A 16938-nucleotide genomic window follows, 5' to 3' on the forward strand; every position below is an offset into this window, starting at 1 on the left:
AGAGGAATGTAGGGTTGGAGGACGTTACAGAGATGGGGGGGGGGGGGGGGGGGGGGGGAGGCCATACCTATTAGTCATAGATTTGCAAATTGTTTTCCTATCAAACAACTTCCTAGATTGATAGTCACCCTTGCTTCTACCTAGAAAGCTAAAGCCCTACAAAATAATTTATACTTACAATAGATGAAGCATGCAGTGCGCAAATAAAATTCTATATACTCATTAGCTTTAGCTTTCCATGTAGGTATGGACCAGGGAGGCTATGAAGTTCTAACAGCATAAGTATCAAACTGGATCATGTCCTCAGGAGAGGACAGGAAACAAATACCCTATCTCCCTGCTTACACACCAAAGACAGAACATTCAGAGCAGAAAGAGGGAGTTACAAAAGTGGAAAGCAACAGCAAGGTCAGGGTCACATTTGTAAACAGAATGTCCTTGGTCTTCTTCATTGCTCTCGCCTCACCAACTCCTTCGCCTCCTTAAAACCCACCTCTTTGACCAAGCTTTTGACTACCCCTCCTAATATGTCCTTCTTTGGCACGTGTCTATTTTTTGCAGCTTGGCCTTTTCATTGGCATGAATCTCTCCCAAGTCTTTTCAATACCACACTATTTGCACTTTCTTTTATTCATTTTTTAATCTCTGTATTATCTCACTCTCGTTCATCCATTACATCTTCCTTACTGACCTACATTGCTGCCCATTCTCCAAACACCTCCAATTTAAAATTTTCGCCCTTGTGTTTAAATTCCTCCTTAACCTCGTCCCTCCCCATATCTCTACTCCAGTAATTACCCCAATGCTACAGCCCAAACCCCCCGTTTGTCCGTCTCCCACCTAATGTGCCCCTCCCCTCTTTGCCTTGACCACCGCTGGTTCACGATTTCAGTCACCAAGGCCCCACACTCTGGAGTTTCCTCCCTAAATCGTCCACCACTGCACCTCCCTCTCCTCCTTTAAGATCCCAGTAAATCAACAGTAGGAAAATCTGACGAGTTCTATAGTGGGTGGGCAATCTACTCCGCCACATTACCGCCCAAGTGGTGAAATTTACAGTATACTGTCCAAGCACTGACTGAGGCACTTGGACATTATTCTGACAGTGAGCACTCTTCTTTGATAAGGTGTTGATCAAAGCCCCATAGCAATGATTCTCTAAAGCTTGTCATCTGGCACCAGACAGCATCAGGGATATGCCAAAGTCAAACTTTTATAGCTAGTGCTGCAGAGGTTGTAAGAACCTTAGTGGCCTTATGTGCAGGAGCTTCAGCTGGTGCTTTACACATTTCACTAACTCACAAAGAGTGCTTGCTGTCCTAACATTTGTTTAGCAAATAGATTTGGAGGCCTTCAGAGAATATTTTCCACTATTTCAAAAGTTTGGAACAGGCTTTGCGTTCCAGGAAGTTAAAAACATTGGGAGCTAAAAGTCACACTATAGGTGGCTATCCATCACTAAAACGGATCTATAGTAGGACATGTAAGAGTTGAATATAACCAAAGCGTCAGGTGGCCAACTGCAAAGACTACGATGAAGAAGAATTATATCAAATGATACAGGTCTTAATGGGGATAAAACAGATAATGGGGACCAATGATCATACAGAGCTACTGAGAAACAGCACAACTTTCTGCAAAAACTCAAAGAGTTTCTTTTTTAAAAAAGCTTCCAAAATACAATTAAACTTATTATAACCTCGATGAGAAACAAATAAATTATGTCTAACACTTTCCTGATGACCAGAATGAACTACTAATAGCACAATATAGCTTTTTTGTTGGGGGGGGGGGGGGGGGGGGGGAATCATATGAATGCTCTTAAAAGGAACAACTGCCTGCAGTTTTCCCAAGTTGGATGAAATTCTATATTTACAGAGGTTAATCAAACAAGGAACAACTGGAGAAAAAAAAAATCAGCAAACGCTGCATATCTGGGCCTGTGATTAAACCTGTATGTTCATAACTTCATAAAGATTTTGATCAAAATAGTTTCTGAATAAATGAATCTAACACTCTAGTCCCCTCCCGAAAACATAACTCCAATCCTTAATATAAATTAGGTGGAATACTAATTACATTAAATTTTATTACAGGTTGTATATCTTAAAATTTTAAACCAAAAAAAATGTCCCTTTTTCAAACACCTTTTACAAATATTGTGCGGTGTGGAGATCACCCAAGATTTCCACCAATACTTTGTGCAAAGCATTAAAGAAAACCTAATGGTTCAATAAGTTTATGCAACGAGTAGCTGAGCCAGAGATCAGAAAGATGCCAGGTTTGACCTGTCTGTCCAATGACCCTTGCTATTTGCGTATATGGGATGCTGGATCAAAATCAAGTTTGGTTGTTATGTACCCCCTGGTCAAACTGCTTCCCAGCACTCACCTTCAAGGCTAACAGGATTAGTGGCCACTTGGGCAAGAAATATAAACACCCATTCCTTCAAGATATGAGGGAGGAGGAAATTGGCAACAAAAAACAAAATAAAGGCTTAAAAAAGTGATGTGTCAGTAGAATTAAGTCTGTGGGTTTCAGGGTGGGGGTCAGAAAAGAAAGGAGGGAAAACATTATTTGTAATGCAAGAACTGTACCAAATTATGCCCTATGAAACTATATATAAAAAAACCCCACAAATTTCCACTCAATTACACTACCAATTTAATGACTGTCTGTCACAATGCAAAATGACAGTTAATGACAGGGAATCTCAGCTGGTGCTAATACATATTGGAAAATCACAAGCACACTGCTGCAATTTTCTGTCTGTTGAAATTAGTGAATGGAAAATCATGGGCAGCGCACCAGTTTTTCTAATTTGTGCTGGCAACGGGCAAAGTTCACCACTACCACCAATGCATCCTCAAAAAAAACATTCCAATTTTCTCCAAAGTCAAAATATAATTATAGTAGAAGTCTGTAAACTTACTTCAGGAGACACAGGAAAGCAAAGATGTACCCAACAATACAACTATGTGCCACTATTATAAACTTTCTAAAATGAAGAAATCCAGTTAGAATTCCTTGCTGATATCAAATTCCAATGAATCTACCTCAATAATAAATCAACTTCGAGCTGGTGTTTGCTACCACTTCATAAAGTCTACTACTCTTCAACATTTCACTTCTTACCTCCACACTAGCATAGTCACACATAGAGCACTTGAATGGCTTCTCATGGGTGTGTTTGTAACGACGATGCCTCACCAATTCCCCACTGGTCACAAATGCCATGTCACAATCAGGACATTTATGTGGTTTAGTACCTACAAAGATTACAAAGATATTAACTCTCATTTCACATATTCTTCAATTTGGTATTTAGTGGCACAGGCTAGTTTTATACATTAGATTCCACTTTTAGGGACATACAAACTATTCATCACATATTGGTGCAAACAAAAGTTATGGCTTAAAACAAAACAACATTTTTCACAAGTCAGAAAATGTTTCCTGACTAAACTCATTTAAAATGACTAGTGATTTGAAAAATAAGTCTTATTTATCAACGGTAAATTCACACTTGCAGTGGCACTTTTAGTGTAATGCCAATTATTTATCCAATTTGCATTTGGAACATTGCTAATATAATTTTGCCAAATAAAGAGCAATAATTAAACTACTGAGGAAGAGTTAACCAACAAGTGCAAAAATAAAGAAGTTGCTTGTCTTTTTGGATTTTGTCCACTTTGAATGAAAGAAAGTGCTCTGTTGAGTTAGGTACAGCCAGATCCCTTTTTGTTTTGCTCAAGACGGATGGCAGCACCAGAAACTTCAGAAATTAAACCTAGGAAGAACCTCAAAATACTTGTCGACAACTGTCTTCTCTTCTCAATTCCCCCTTACCCTCCAAAAAATATCACCCTATGACAGATCACCCGTAAGCATTTCCAAAGTGTTTAAGGCAGATTGTCTGAAATCCAATTCAGAGCCGATCGCTTTGGGATTCAAAGAAGAATGCAGCCCTCTCTTTTTCATTTGAACTCGAACGTTTGTATTACAGGCCTCTACAGGCTCTCTCTCCCTCTAAAATGCAGAGTGGAATTGGATAGAATTAAGAACTGAGCAAGACTGGTTTTGTGTCTCAGTGTCACAAAAAGGAATGTCATATTCAGTATTTCACCACTCTAAATAAATCAGCTACCAACACCAGAGAGGGAGGGGCCGGGGGGGGGGGGGGGGAAAGAGGATATTTTTATACCCAATGTGGCAATGGAGGCCCCAAGCAGTTTTCAGGATGCTCAAATGGGTGCTCCGCTGAAGCTTGGCCTTTCTTTTGGTGAAAAAAAATCAGCCAGCTGTAACATGCATCTGACCAGCAGTTAATGCTTGTTTGGGGTGCGGCAGTGTGAGAGTGAATGCCAGTGGAGACAAGAATGGACCGGCAGCGGGCCTGAAGACTTTTGTGGGCACTCTTCTTATATGCCTAGTGGTACAAGGCAACAGTTTCTGCCGCTGCTTTATAGCCAGCAGATCATGCTCTGGGCTATTTTCATAACGAAGTCCCTTTTACATGAACAGTTTGTTAGCCTACCAGGAAAACCGGCTAGATTCAATGGGGTGGGGAGGGGCCGCCACTCTACTCCCATCGTACACAAGTATACCGTTGGATGTCAATCCAGTATTCAGAGATCAGAACTATAGTCTCTGCTCGGGGGGGGGGGTGTCTAGAATGGGGCTCAAACCCATAACCTTCTGGCTCAGAGGCAGGAAAGTTACCACTGAATCAAGGTTGACTCCCCTGTGCCTCCTGGCCCCACAAACATCTCTTAAAAATTTACCCTTTCAAAGAGGTCTCCAACAGTGCTAAGAACCATTGGTTAGGCCTCAACGCCTAGAGAAAGTGGGACCAGTATGCAACGTTCGTGTTCCTCCCATTTCTCCACGAAAATCGCAAATGAGATCCTACAATAGGTGTAGATTTTCTGCTGCCGGTTGCCCGTTTTTCAAGTGAGAAACAAGTGGCTAGCATTTGAAAATCCCCTCTCCAGCTCTTCTGCATTTACGATAATTTGAAGGGTGGAGATAGGTTGGATGTTCATTGGGCTGAAAGCCAGATAGAATTTCACTTTCATCACCTTTCTTGGGTCAAATGATAGATGGCATTTTGAAGGGCATTATCAATCCTATTTTAGAACTTTCACTCATCAGTAAACTAGAATTTGCTATCCGCTAGTGAAAGACAAGGGTATCCAATGATTGGAAATATTACTAAGTTCTTTACCACCACCCTTGTAACTACCCAAAATAAACACCTTGAAAGACAGAATTTCATTCAGGGATTCTGCTTATGCTCATCTGAAATTTTCAAAACAAAACTTATTAAGAATAGCACTAACACATCTCCCCATAGCAGGATAATTTGGGGGAACAATGTGGAGAAAGGATGAGAGTGAGAATTTCAAGTGCATTATTAAGTCAGCCATCTTGCATTTATGAACTTCAACCTTTTGAGCCAGTGCTTTAATATTTCCTGGAATCTTGACAATGTGTAAAAGATGGAGTTGTGCTCGAGTTGCAGGCAGCAGTTATATATGCCAAACGTCCTGCCATTCTGATATTACAATTAAGATTTTGAATAAAAAACTGTGCTTTTTAAATATAAGTACTGTAACGAGAGTTTATTTTAATGTGTTCCCATGCGGCAATAACAGACTGTTCTATAGTTAAGAAAAATGTAATCATTTACTATCAACCAGAGGTAGAACTACAGACGACATGGGCACCAGACATGGCCGCCAAATATAGTGCAAGGAGGGGCAAGAAAAAGTGATGGTATAACAATTATAATTCGCTGAGGAGTTGTCATATACAAATGCACACTTACTTTCTTAAAATGTGAACATCAAACGGACATTGAACAAGTGAATAATCCAAAAGTGAAATAAAAAATCTTGTACATGCTGACACTTTCTTTAGCAAACTTCCAATTATCACAATTTTTGTGTAACGCTCGTGTCAACATTTCAATGTCAATATTCATCATGAGCATTCCGCATTTGTCTGTGCCAACAGTGGGCTGTCACAACTTGGGCCTCCATCCAGTAGGTGGCATCGTGTCAACTCCTGTTAGTCTCTCTACAGTTTAGGTTTTAGTACCAACATATAACATACATAGGACCCAGATGCAATTTTGGGCTTTGCTTGGGCAGAGTGTGCAATGCACAAGCCTAGCAGAACTGTACAAAGAATGGCCTAACCAGCAGTCCTTAAAAGGGACCACTGGAGGATGCTCTGAAAACAAACGGAAAGTTGTTAAAAGTTACTTTTGTGGAACCAGGAGAATCACGAGTGCACCTTCTAGCCCCACAAAAATTGTAACGTCCTCTCCCATTCCAAAATTCAGCTGGCTTGGCTCTCTGGAGGAGCTGCTGGATTTCCCGCCCCAGACAGACGAGCTGCCAGTCCATGCTCCAAAAGCGTGGGCAGCTCACTGACAGCATGTTAATGAGGCCCGGCCACGAAAATGGGTTCTTGCTGGTGACATCGGGCTGGCACGCTCTGCCCACCCAAGCTGAAAATTGGCCCCGGTATTCATCTGTGAGGTTTTTTTTCCTGCCTGTCCATGGAAAAAGTATAAATGTTGATTAGTACTGAATAAAATTAGTTTTGAATGGAATATGCTTCTGTGGTAGAAATTACAAGTAATCTTTGCAGCTACTGTACAAAAAAAATTTAAGAACTTATTAATTTTAATTTTTGTTTAAATCCCTTGTATTCTCTGTGGAAAAACTTAAACATTGTGCTCAGAACACACAAAACAGTATTTTGACATCTCAACTTTTTAATATCCTGACATGATATCACATTCAGTTGAAGCAGTTATTTTTTTTTACCTGTGTGCGTGTTGAGATGGTTTCTCAGCAGCGTAACTGTTCGAAAAGCTCTACCGCAAAGATGACACTTATGCGGTCGCTCATCAGTGTGGCTTTTCATGTGACGGTCTAGGTTAGAACGCCGGGGACAAGTATAGCTGCACAACTCACACTGGAATGTCTTCTTTACTCCTAGAAAAAAGTCAAACATAATTACATGACAAGTGAGACTTAACTTTCTGTTATAAGCATCATTGTGACCCCATAAGAAACAGAAAATTGCTACACTCATGCTAGAGACAATATTTAAAATTAGTATTTCACAACTAGTTACTATCCACACTCTTTCCTCAACCCCCAATTTACTGCTTAAGGTGGATAGGAAACATACTCCTTTGTATCTGGCTGTGTACACCCAGGATGCCTCGCCCTTTATTTAGAAAAGAGAATGAACTCGGTCTGGTACCTCCTCAAAAGCTTACCAAAATTGGAAATATAGCATACAAAATTCGTACCAAGTTTAAAACAGTACTTATGTAATTTTTTTTTAAACCACCACGACCAGGCTTAGCAATGTTAAATCAGAAACTTTCATTTATAATGTTTCACAAATTGAACCACTGTATATGAATATTATAGGTATCAGATTAAACGATAGCTTAGAAATAGCAAATATGCAAAGTTCCATGTTGAGGCAAGCGGATTAAAATTAATGACATTTTACAGCAGACAGGAATTGCTACTTCTGTTAAGTAGTTTGCCAAAGGCAACTTAATGTGGGAATCTCATTGTTTATAGTTAACCACAATTAAAAATAATGCAGGTGGTAAATAATATTTTAAAAGGATTCCTGCAAGTTCTAGCATAGTAACACAAAATAATTTCAGCGTGGTAATACAAATTAATCACAAGAGTAACATCAGCCATGTTGGTCTTGTGTCATTCTATCACCAGCACTATTACACATTCTATAACCTAATCACACATCTCAAGTGATTCACATTTTCTACACGACCATCTCTTGCAATAAATAAAAAAGTGTTAGTGGATGTCAGTTTTCAATAGAAAATGAAGGCAGAACTATATGTTACAACATATGGTGCAAACATGTGGCAATGACTAAAAAGGCTGTAACATCTTCCATTTGGAATTTTTTCCCTCAACAAGTAGGACAGAAGTTTTTAACAGCATGTTAAACTGGTGTCCACACTTATTTGACCTTATATATACACATACAACTGCATATTTTCCTGCTGCACAGTAGAAATCAATAAGAGAAATTTGCGTAAGTAAAGATTAATATGGTTCTCACAGAAAAACAGGGAAAATCCCATTGTGGCCCATCCCTCTCTCCTTAAGCTATGAAATATGGTTGCATATGTATTGAGGGTTAGTTACAGGGACATTGAGAACACATACTCATTTGCAGTTCCTTCTTCATCAAAACATTTAAAGCAGTTTAAAAGAGCTGAATCTAGCAATTTTTGTTGGTGATATTAACAAACATTTAACAGTTTGGTGGCTATTCTGGCAGAGGCATTAATTAACCCATTGCCTGCATTAAAATAGTGGTCAGAAAAACATTATGTGCTCATCTGCTAACATCACCAATAGTAATTTCCAGCTTTGTTGGAGAGGTTAAATCACATCACTGAAATTCTGATCTTAGTAGCACTACTGTGGAAAGGCAAAGTTGTCAAGAGCCTGGGTTGCTTTCCTGTCTTTGGTGGAGGCCTGAGACCAAGTCACCCACCAACTTGACATGTCAGCCTAACAGACTGTGAAAATAAAGGGATTTCCCATCCTCACCTGTTTCAGACCCCCACCCCAAAAAATTTAGGTTATGTACACAGTTCAGTTATAATTTAACAAAATATTTGGAGAGTGTAGGTGACAGCTTAAAACATTATGTTTTTGTGTAAAAGCACGAATGGCACCACTTCAATATGTGCAGTGGCTGGTTTGGACTTGAAAACTTCAAGTTTTAGCACATAACTGTCTATTACACTTATTTTTGGTAGGGTTTTTAAAATCAAAACCAGCTCAAGTATGGCAATTAAGTCATCCCATTAGAATTTCAACAGTTGAAGGGAAATTGGTAGTCTCCTCTCGCTCCCTTTTCCCCACCCACCAATACTCATGAAAAATACAATATTAAAGGCTGGGTTTTTCCTCAGAATTTTATCAATTGGTACTAGACATTGTTCACAAGTAAGGTTGTATTTTTGTCAGGTTGTGTTCCTGAAAACACAATAAATTGGTGTACTAAAAAAAGTGTCATTTTCTGACTCCCAGATCTGAACTGGTCACCAAGGCCACCATAGAATTGAAGCATATTCCATGAGGGCAAGAAGTCAATTTATACTGCTTCTGAATCATCTAGCAACAGATTCAGCTACAGCATTGGTATGTCCCCAGGCATATAATACTGTCACATTTAAGTCAGGAAATGGTATGACCTGATCATGAAGGGGGTGGGGGGGGGGGGAGAGAGAAGAGAAAGAGAGCGAACGAGCGCAAGAGCAAGAGGCTGACTGACTTATGAGGCAGAAAGTAACCTGTAAAGTTTATTTGGAGGGAAAATGATTTGGGTAAAGGATTTTGTTTAAATAAAAGACTTATGCTCACAGCTCAACATGCACTGTATAGCTTTAAAAGACTTTATGCCACTATTCAGAACCTGCTGTGTACTGAATCTACCAATTTTAGACAGGGCATCAGTGAGGGCTTAACAATTCACCTCGGTGAAAGAAAGACGTACATTTATAAGTGCGTTAAATGTCTCTCAGAAACTGCTCAAAGCACTTCACATATAATGAATTACTTTGAAGCAAAGTGACTGTTATGTAGGCAAACACCTTTGGGATATGAAATTTTAAAAATCAGCTGTCGTTTGCAGTCTGATCAATATTCAATGACCCCCCCCCCCCCCAATCCTGGGAAGTGCACAAGTGTCAGTGGTGGCCAAGTCGAGACTGGTCTCAGTTGTGATGACTCCAATGGTCAACAGCCCACACTTACTATACAGATTAGCAAAAGATTGGCCACTTTGGCAACACAGCAGTCATTGTGCATTGAACCTTTACAAAACATGAATTACCACTTTCAGAAGAAAGGGGACTGGGGGAGAAAAGAGAAGATTCTATTCACTATCCAGTGACTTAGTTATGTGGAGAACATAAAAAAAGTGATCATTAAAGTGTCACTCATTTTCAGCATTGTCTGCACTTTGCCACCTATGACTTGTAAATCTACATTTTAGTTTGGAGTGCAATACTGCAGTGTTACTATACCTTTCTTTTTGATCTTCATTGGTTTTGGAGGCTTCATGGTACCAACTGCCTTCTCCACATTAACCTCTGATAGCAAACCCTCCTGCTGCTCCTCTTCAAAATCATATACGGACAAGTCAACATCTTTGGAATCGTCCACCTTGTAGCGCAGTTTGTTCTTTTTCTTTTTGACCTTTTTGACTGGTGGCTGATAATCAGGATCTTTCTGCCAAGCGGCAGAAGTATCCTCATCCTCGCGCACTTCCATTGCCCCATCTTCTACCGTCTCCACTTCACCATTGGCGCCTACTTTCACAACCTGAAAACCTTCTGGTAGGGGAAGGGTGTGACAGATTACAGGGTCCCCTTCCTGAAGTACATCTTTGGGAGCTTCATTCTCATAGTTTCCTTGTAGTTCATCAATGCTGCTTTGGGCTACCTGCACTAGCTGCAATTCCCCAAGGTTTATTGGCTGCTCTTCCATGTTCACCACTTGCAGTGTAATAATTTGTGTATCGTCTACAGTATCTGACTCATGAGTTGCACCCTCCATTGGTTGCTTCATTTGTAGTAATGTAGGGTCCAAAGGTTGCATCATCACCACTTGCATGTTGTTCACGTCTTGTGCTACCTCAGCACCATCTGGCTCTTTCTGCTGCCCATCGGAATCTTCTGGTTGCCCTCCTTCTCGTCGCCTTTGATAGGTTTTGTGCTCTTTGACCTTTGTAAACATTTCCGACTCCTCCACAGCCACATTATCTGACTCAGTCGCCATGGCAACTAAAATTTAAGCAGAGTGCAGTTAATTACGATGCGGAATTTTGTTCGAAAGTTTTACAGCTTACGAATGAGGACCATATCATTTAAAGTTCACTTTAGTAACTAGCAAAATACTCATATCTTTCTATTTGTGGTTGCTACCAAATAGAAGCTTACCTGCTTTTCAATAATTCAAAAAAACTGTATTAAAGGCCATTTACCTGCAGCCTGAAAACTTTCCTGGATGTTTAAATCATCTAATTTTAGGACTAATACTTATAGTCAATATCAGAACCAATAATGGCATAATACAAGTATTCATAGTAGTAGTACTCCCCTTTCTCTTACACCCCCCCCCCCCCCCCCACACACACTTTCAGTGACTGGCAAGAGAACTACAATGGGGAGAAAACTTAGATGTTTGGCAAGTTGCCATCTTAATAGGAAGCACAACTGACAAGAACATAGAAAAGACGGGGAGATAAGTTAGAATTGGGACAATTTTGTTTTAAATCCATAACTAACTTCATGAATAACCACCGCTTAGGATTTGAACTACTCAATTCCAGGTTAACAACATGTTAATTCAGTAACAGATCACACTATGGCCCATGTAGCTGGACATGAGATACAAAGCCTGCAGTGGGATTGACAAACGTTGCAGTAGATATTTGCTAAATTTTTCTAAGTAATTAATGTTGAATATACACTTTATGCACAAGGTGGGCAAATTCAAAAGATATGACCAGATCATATGGCAAAATTTCCTTCCCCAGAGATTAGGCAAAAGAAAAATCAATAAAAATATTTGCAACTTTGAAGCTCCTCACCAAATGGAAAAGTGTTATTTAATGATCATGAATTTCAAATTCCATAAAAAAGCAGTTGCAAAAAACTGAGTTTCAAAACCACAACTTACAACAGTGCAATGATTTTTTTTTAAATTATAGCCACTGCCATTTTGTACATAAAGTTCAGATGAATAAGCAGAGCACGTTGTCTGTAAATGATCAATGTTAGCAATTTACCTTTATGGAAGATAATTTTGTTGTAAAATATTTCCAATTGGTTAATTACATTCATTTAATTAACCAAATGGAAATCATACACAAGAACTAGCTTAGAAAAAAGTAACTCCAAATTATCAATGTTTAGTGCCCATCTAGCAGTTGGCACCATTTGTCCTCCCAATCAAAATTAATTCTGCATCTAAACCTGGAGATTGCAAAAACTGGAATTGAAAACTTCCTCCTCCTCCTCTCTTTCTCCTCCCCCCACACTGTATACTTTAAGGTCACTCATGAGAAAGCAAAGCTTCCACTTCCTCTTCATATTCACAAGTCAGTACTCATGAAGGCTGTTCTGTCCATTTGATTTCACGCTTTCAGAGTAACAACTTTTCTCTTTTCACCACTACACCAAATAGTTGTTTCTTAAATGAGTTTGGTGTTCTGGCCTCAACCATCACTTGTGGCAACATTTCCCAACTATTCATCACTCTCTCTAAAGAAATACTTCCTGGTATCTGTCCTAAACTTAACCTTCACAATCTTGAACTTGTGCACTGTTGTCTTGCTGCACTATTATCTTTGAAAGTATTGTTCTGGGTTTACTTTTTTAAAATCCTATTAACATACACCAATGTAAGGTCCTCTCAATAATAATTCTGCTCAAAGGTGAAGAGCTTATCCATTTGCTCCTCATAGTTCACCCCTCTAACAATAGTGATCAGCCTCATTACCCTCCTCTGATCTGCCATTAGGACTTGGGTGCCCACTTTTAAGTTGAAACCAAAACTGTATGCAGTATTGCAGGTGCAGCTTGACCAAACACTGCAGTTTCAACACAACTTCTGGGATTTGACTCAACACCACATTCGCTTGGTTTATTTCTGCCTCACACTGCTTGTGCATGGTAGGTGACAAGTAAACCAAACCCCGGGTCTCTGTCGATTTCACTCTCAGCAAGATCCATCCCAGCCTATTTGTGCCTATTTTTGTTTCCAATATATGCAGTACTTCCTTTGCATTTGTCCATTTTGGAATTTATTTGCCACCAATTAACTCAAGTGCAAACCTTATCAGAGTCCATTTGTAAGATCTTGACTGCCTCCCGATTCCACAGTCATTCCCCCAACTCATTCATGACCTCTCTCAAGTTTCCATAGAATTTACAGCACAGAAACAGACCACTCAGCCCAACTGGTCTATGTCTGTGTTTATGCTCCAGATGAGCCTCCTCCCACCCTATTTCATCTAACAATATCATAACCTTCGATTCCTTTCTCCCTCGTGTGCTTATCTAGCTTCCCCTTAAATGCATCTATGCTATTCACCTCAACTACTCCATGTGAGTGTTAAGTGTAAATTTAACCACCTTGCACTAGGCCTGTAAATAGAAAATATACAGCAGTCAGGTGTTCAACTCTTGCTCAGACAGTTCAACTGATCCTCCAGGTCTTTCACCCACATAGAGTTCTCAGCTGGACACTTAATTTCAGCCAACCTTATCCTAAGATAGTTTTAAAATAATTTCATTCTCCTGTAATACTTGAGTTCAGTGAAGTAGAGGATTTATTGGGGCGAATTCACACTTATCTGTCCAATTTTAGACTATTATAGTATATCACTTCTTAAATTAAATTCCAAAATGAGCATTCACCTAATCTGGAGGTTTATTAAATTATACTATGCCTTAATCACTAGTCAGCAATCCTACTGTAGCCTGCTGTACCATTTCCCATCAACTGTTGATCACTTGCATGAAATCATTATTCTGTCAATGCATGGACATGGCATTAAAGCCAAGAGAAAAAACAGTCCAGAACTGAATTAGACACACCCGGGTAGCATATTAACAAACAGTAACATAATTATAGGAAGAATGAGTGGCACATTTGATTAGCATTCTGCCCTTGCACCTCTGCAACTGCAGTTGAAATCTAACTAGTGATCTCTCTCTGCTGATTCCTTTATGAAATGGGTCCAAGCAGCCTCAAGTCAGTTTCGTGCAAGCGAATCAACAGCAAAAAACTGCCCACTATTTGACACAAGTCGGCAATCTCAGTCAGAGTCCACAAGAATAGACAGCAGAAAAAATGCACAATGGTGCAGTACAAAATGTTCACTTGAGGTTCCTTGGTATAGTAGAATAAAACTTGCTCTACATCTGGCCTGGGAATACTTGATACTGACATTGAGCAGGAAAAAAGTATTCCATTCCTAAGCATCAATATCCCTCACCTTAATGAGCACATAAATCACTTAACGTAGGCACCCTCCCATGAAAACAAGATTGCCATCTTCAGTTACTCTTGCAGTTTGTGACATAATCTGATCCCATGAATGTGATTATAGCTTTACAATAATTCCCAGGTATCCATTATTTACCATAATTTTTTCTTTAAATTTCAAGCATACAGTAGCACTCCTGCTACTATGTCATCAGTTTGAAATTGGGTAACATCTGTAAACTGTGCTTTCCTGACCACCAACAGCCTGACCCAATTTTGCACACAGATAGTTACATCAGACACAACAGGCTTACTATTAAACCGGTTCCTTCAGCTGATGTGGGAGATATTACCATACAGAAGATATTACCATACAGGTTTGGGATACTCCAATTTATTTTTAAGCACAAGAAAAAAACCTGGCATATAATTTCTTTAAAATTTGCAAATTGCAGAATATCCTCAACCCCACTCCAAGTTTCATACAGTAAGATATTATTCTAAGCCTGCAGGAAGTGCTGTCTGTGATCAGGTCAATTTGAACTGATAAATGGACACATTATCTCACTAATATTGTTCACAAATTTTAAAAAGGACCATTACAACATTGCAAATTTAATTTGATTTGTTTCCAGTTAGCAGTCAAACTGCAGCTTTAATTCTACCATCATTACATTAAGACGTGTGCCCTTTTAAGCTAGTACAAAATAATGATCCAGATCTTCTTCAGTAGTATTTGTTTCTAAAGTCAGGGCTGTGCACTAAAAGTGCAAGTTGTCAAAAAAGTCAGCAGATCCTACCTATACTCACCACTATAAATTTTCCCAGTGGGTGGAACATCCACTTGAGACATCAAAAAGCAACCTTGAGGAGTTACAGATGTTCTGTTGACAGCACAACAGTGGCACCTAACAGTGGCCGTCTTTTACACTCAAATTCAGTAGAAGTGCCATCGGTCTGATTGAGAGAAATGTAGACAAGTTTTCGTATTTTTTAAAAAGTCATTATTACAGCAATGCAACTAGCTATATCAATATTTGAATTTGGCTAGGCATTTCATATTTGTAATATTTTATGATAAATATTTACGGTAAATGCAAGTTTTAGCTAATTTTAAGAGTTATGACCACCGGACTCAGTTCTAAATCCATTTAAAATTCGGATTGATTTCTACATGACAGCTTACTGCAATTTTTATTAACAAACATAATTACAAGCCAATCTCACTATATATATATTTTTTGGATGCACTAGGCTAGATTACAGTAAATTTGCTCAGGTTAGGCTTAATACGGAGGCGAGAGAGTCAGGCCACATTCTATATACTACTTCCTTTTCGGAGACAGTTCTGATATAATGCATTTGCAATTAAGGGAGTCGTCATTTCTTTCTCCGGTTTGAAAAGTTTCGTGGAGGCAGTTAGCTTTCCTTTTTTATTTGCTTGGGGGGGGAAAAGAGGGAGGGGGGGGGAACAAAAAAAACCCGGCGGCCGACTCCGCTGCCATTGCCTGTTAGATTAAAGATTGCAAAGCTTCATTAAAATGTGTCCGGTTTGCTTAAAATGGCGACGAGATGAAGGGCGATAGCATATGTTTCGATTCCGCTGCCCCCGGGTCTCCCGCCATCCCCGTTAGAAATAACCCGCCACTGCCCGGCAGTCTCCGATCAGCCCGGTTATAGAGGGAGCTCTTTTCAATTTACTGCCACCGAGCGGGCCCTTGATATCGAGAGAGAGAGAGAAAAAAAAGAGGGAGAGGGAGAGACTGGTGGTAGGACTGGGGAAAGGCGCTCCTGGAGCGGCTGCAGCCGGGGAGCCGAGCCGAGCCCAGCCGCAAACAAAGAAAAAAAGGCCTCGCCTCACGCACGCCAAAAAAGCCCCGGGAGCAAGATCCGCCGAGCCGCCCTCAGCGGCCCCTCGGACGGTGGGGTGAATTTTTTGGCGGCTTTATATTCGCCGTTTGGGGTTTCTTTAGCTGCAGGATTACAAGTTTTTTCCGAGTATTTTTCTGTCCGAATATAACGATAGAGGGAGACAAACACACCCAGCGCCGACAAGCCCCATCGTGACACCTAGAGGCGGCACAAAGGACCTGCATTCGGCCCCTCTAACCGCTTTCACTTACATTTTCACCGTCTTTTCTTACAGAAAAAGTCCCTTTCGGTGTCTCTCGGTGCCCGCGTGAGGTCCCCGGCTGCCCGAAACGCCCTGAAAGCGCGGCGCCAATCGGTTAAAACGTTCCCATTAGAGCAGGGAACAGAAAATGGCGGAGTCCGGTGTCACTGCGCATGCTCGGCAGTTCCACAACTGTGGGGACGAGCGCGGGGCACTGTGGGTAGAGAGCAAAAAACGCGCGAACTTTTTTTTTTCAAAAAAAACGGTTTAAACGGTCACCAACGGAAACGAGGGCACTGCGGCGAGGCCAAGAGCAGTCGCTCCCCCCGGATGTGACGTTTACAAGGACAACATGGCGCCTCCTTCTGCATGATTCAGCAATTACAGGGCCTAGTGATTTCCTAATCGAACCTGTTTTACCTGCTGCTGTTATGATAGACCTGTCAAGTTTGCTCATGTGGTGTAATATGTAACTTAATTTACTGTATGGGTGAAACATATTGTAATTCTGTAATAAGAACAAAAATTGCTGGTAATTCAAAGAAGCTCTGTCAGCATCTGATAAGAGATTCTATAACCCTTGCACATTACTGTTGAAGGGTCTCTACCCAAAATATTAATTTGGGTTGCCAAATCTGGTTAGATGTATTCCAGGTTTCATCACATGACCTCCAACCGCCCCCCTCTCCCTCTCCCTGTGTTCCCATCTCCAATGTTTTTTTAAGTAATAAAACGAAAGAGTTC

General features: G+C 40.2%; 1 protein-coding gene and 1 long non-coding RNA gene across 5 annotated transcripts in view; one reads left to right on the forward strand and one right to left on the reverse strand.

Moving 5' to 3' along the window:
* Window positions 1-16369, reverse strand: part of ctcf (CCCTC-binding factor (zinc finger protein)) — a 40633-nt gene extending 24264 nt beyond the window's left edge. Inside the window, exons 1-5 of one of the 3 annotated variants that reach the window (XM_067997848.1) lie at window positions 16205-16369; window positions 14892-15038; window positions 10112-10870; window positions 6840-7010; window positions 3136-3269 (exon numbers count right to left, since the gene is read on the reverse strand). In XM_067997848.1, the coding sequence (XP_067853949.1) occupies window positions 3136-3269; window positions 6840-7010; window positions 10112-10870; window positions 14892-14934 (1107 nt within the window). In that variant the 5' untranslated portion in view covers window positions 14935-15038; window positions 16205-16369. The remainder of the gene's footprint in view (window positions 1-3135; window positions 3270-6839; window positions 7011-10111; window positions 10871-14891; window positions 15039-16204) is intronic. The other 2 variants (XM_067997846.1, XM_067997847.1) reach the window with 2 other exon arrangements.
* LOC137333614 (uncharacterized) overlaps window positions 14386-16938 on the forward strand; it is a 40447-nt gene continuing 37894 nt past the window's right edge. For both annotated transcript variants that reach the window (XR_010965938.1, XR_010965939.1), the window contains exon 1: window positions 14386-14458. This is a non-coding gene — a long non-coding RNA (uncharacterized lncRNA). The remainder of the gene's footprint in view (window positions 14459-16938) is intronic.

Source organism: Heptranchias perlo, chromosome 16 (assembly GCF_035084215.1).
Source record: "Heptranchias perlo isolate sHepPer1 chromosome 16, sHepPer1.hap1, whole genome shotgun sequence".
Classification (NCBI taxonomy): Eukaryota; Metazoa; Chordata; class Chondrichthyes; order Hexanchiformes; family Hexanchidae; genus Heptranchias; species Heptranchias perlo.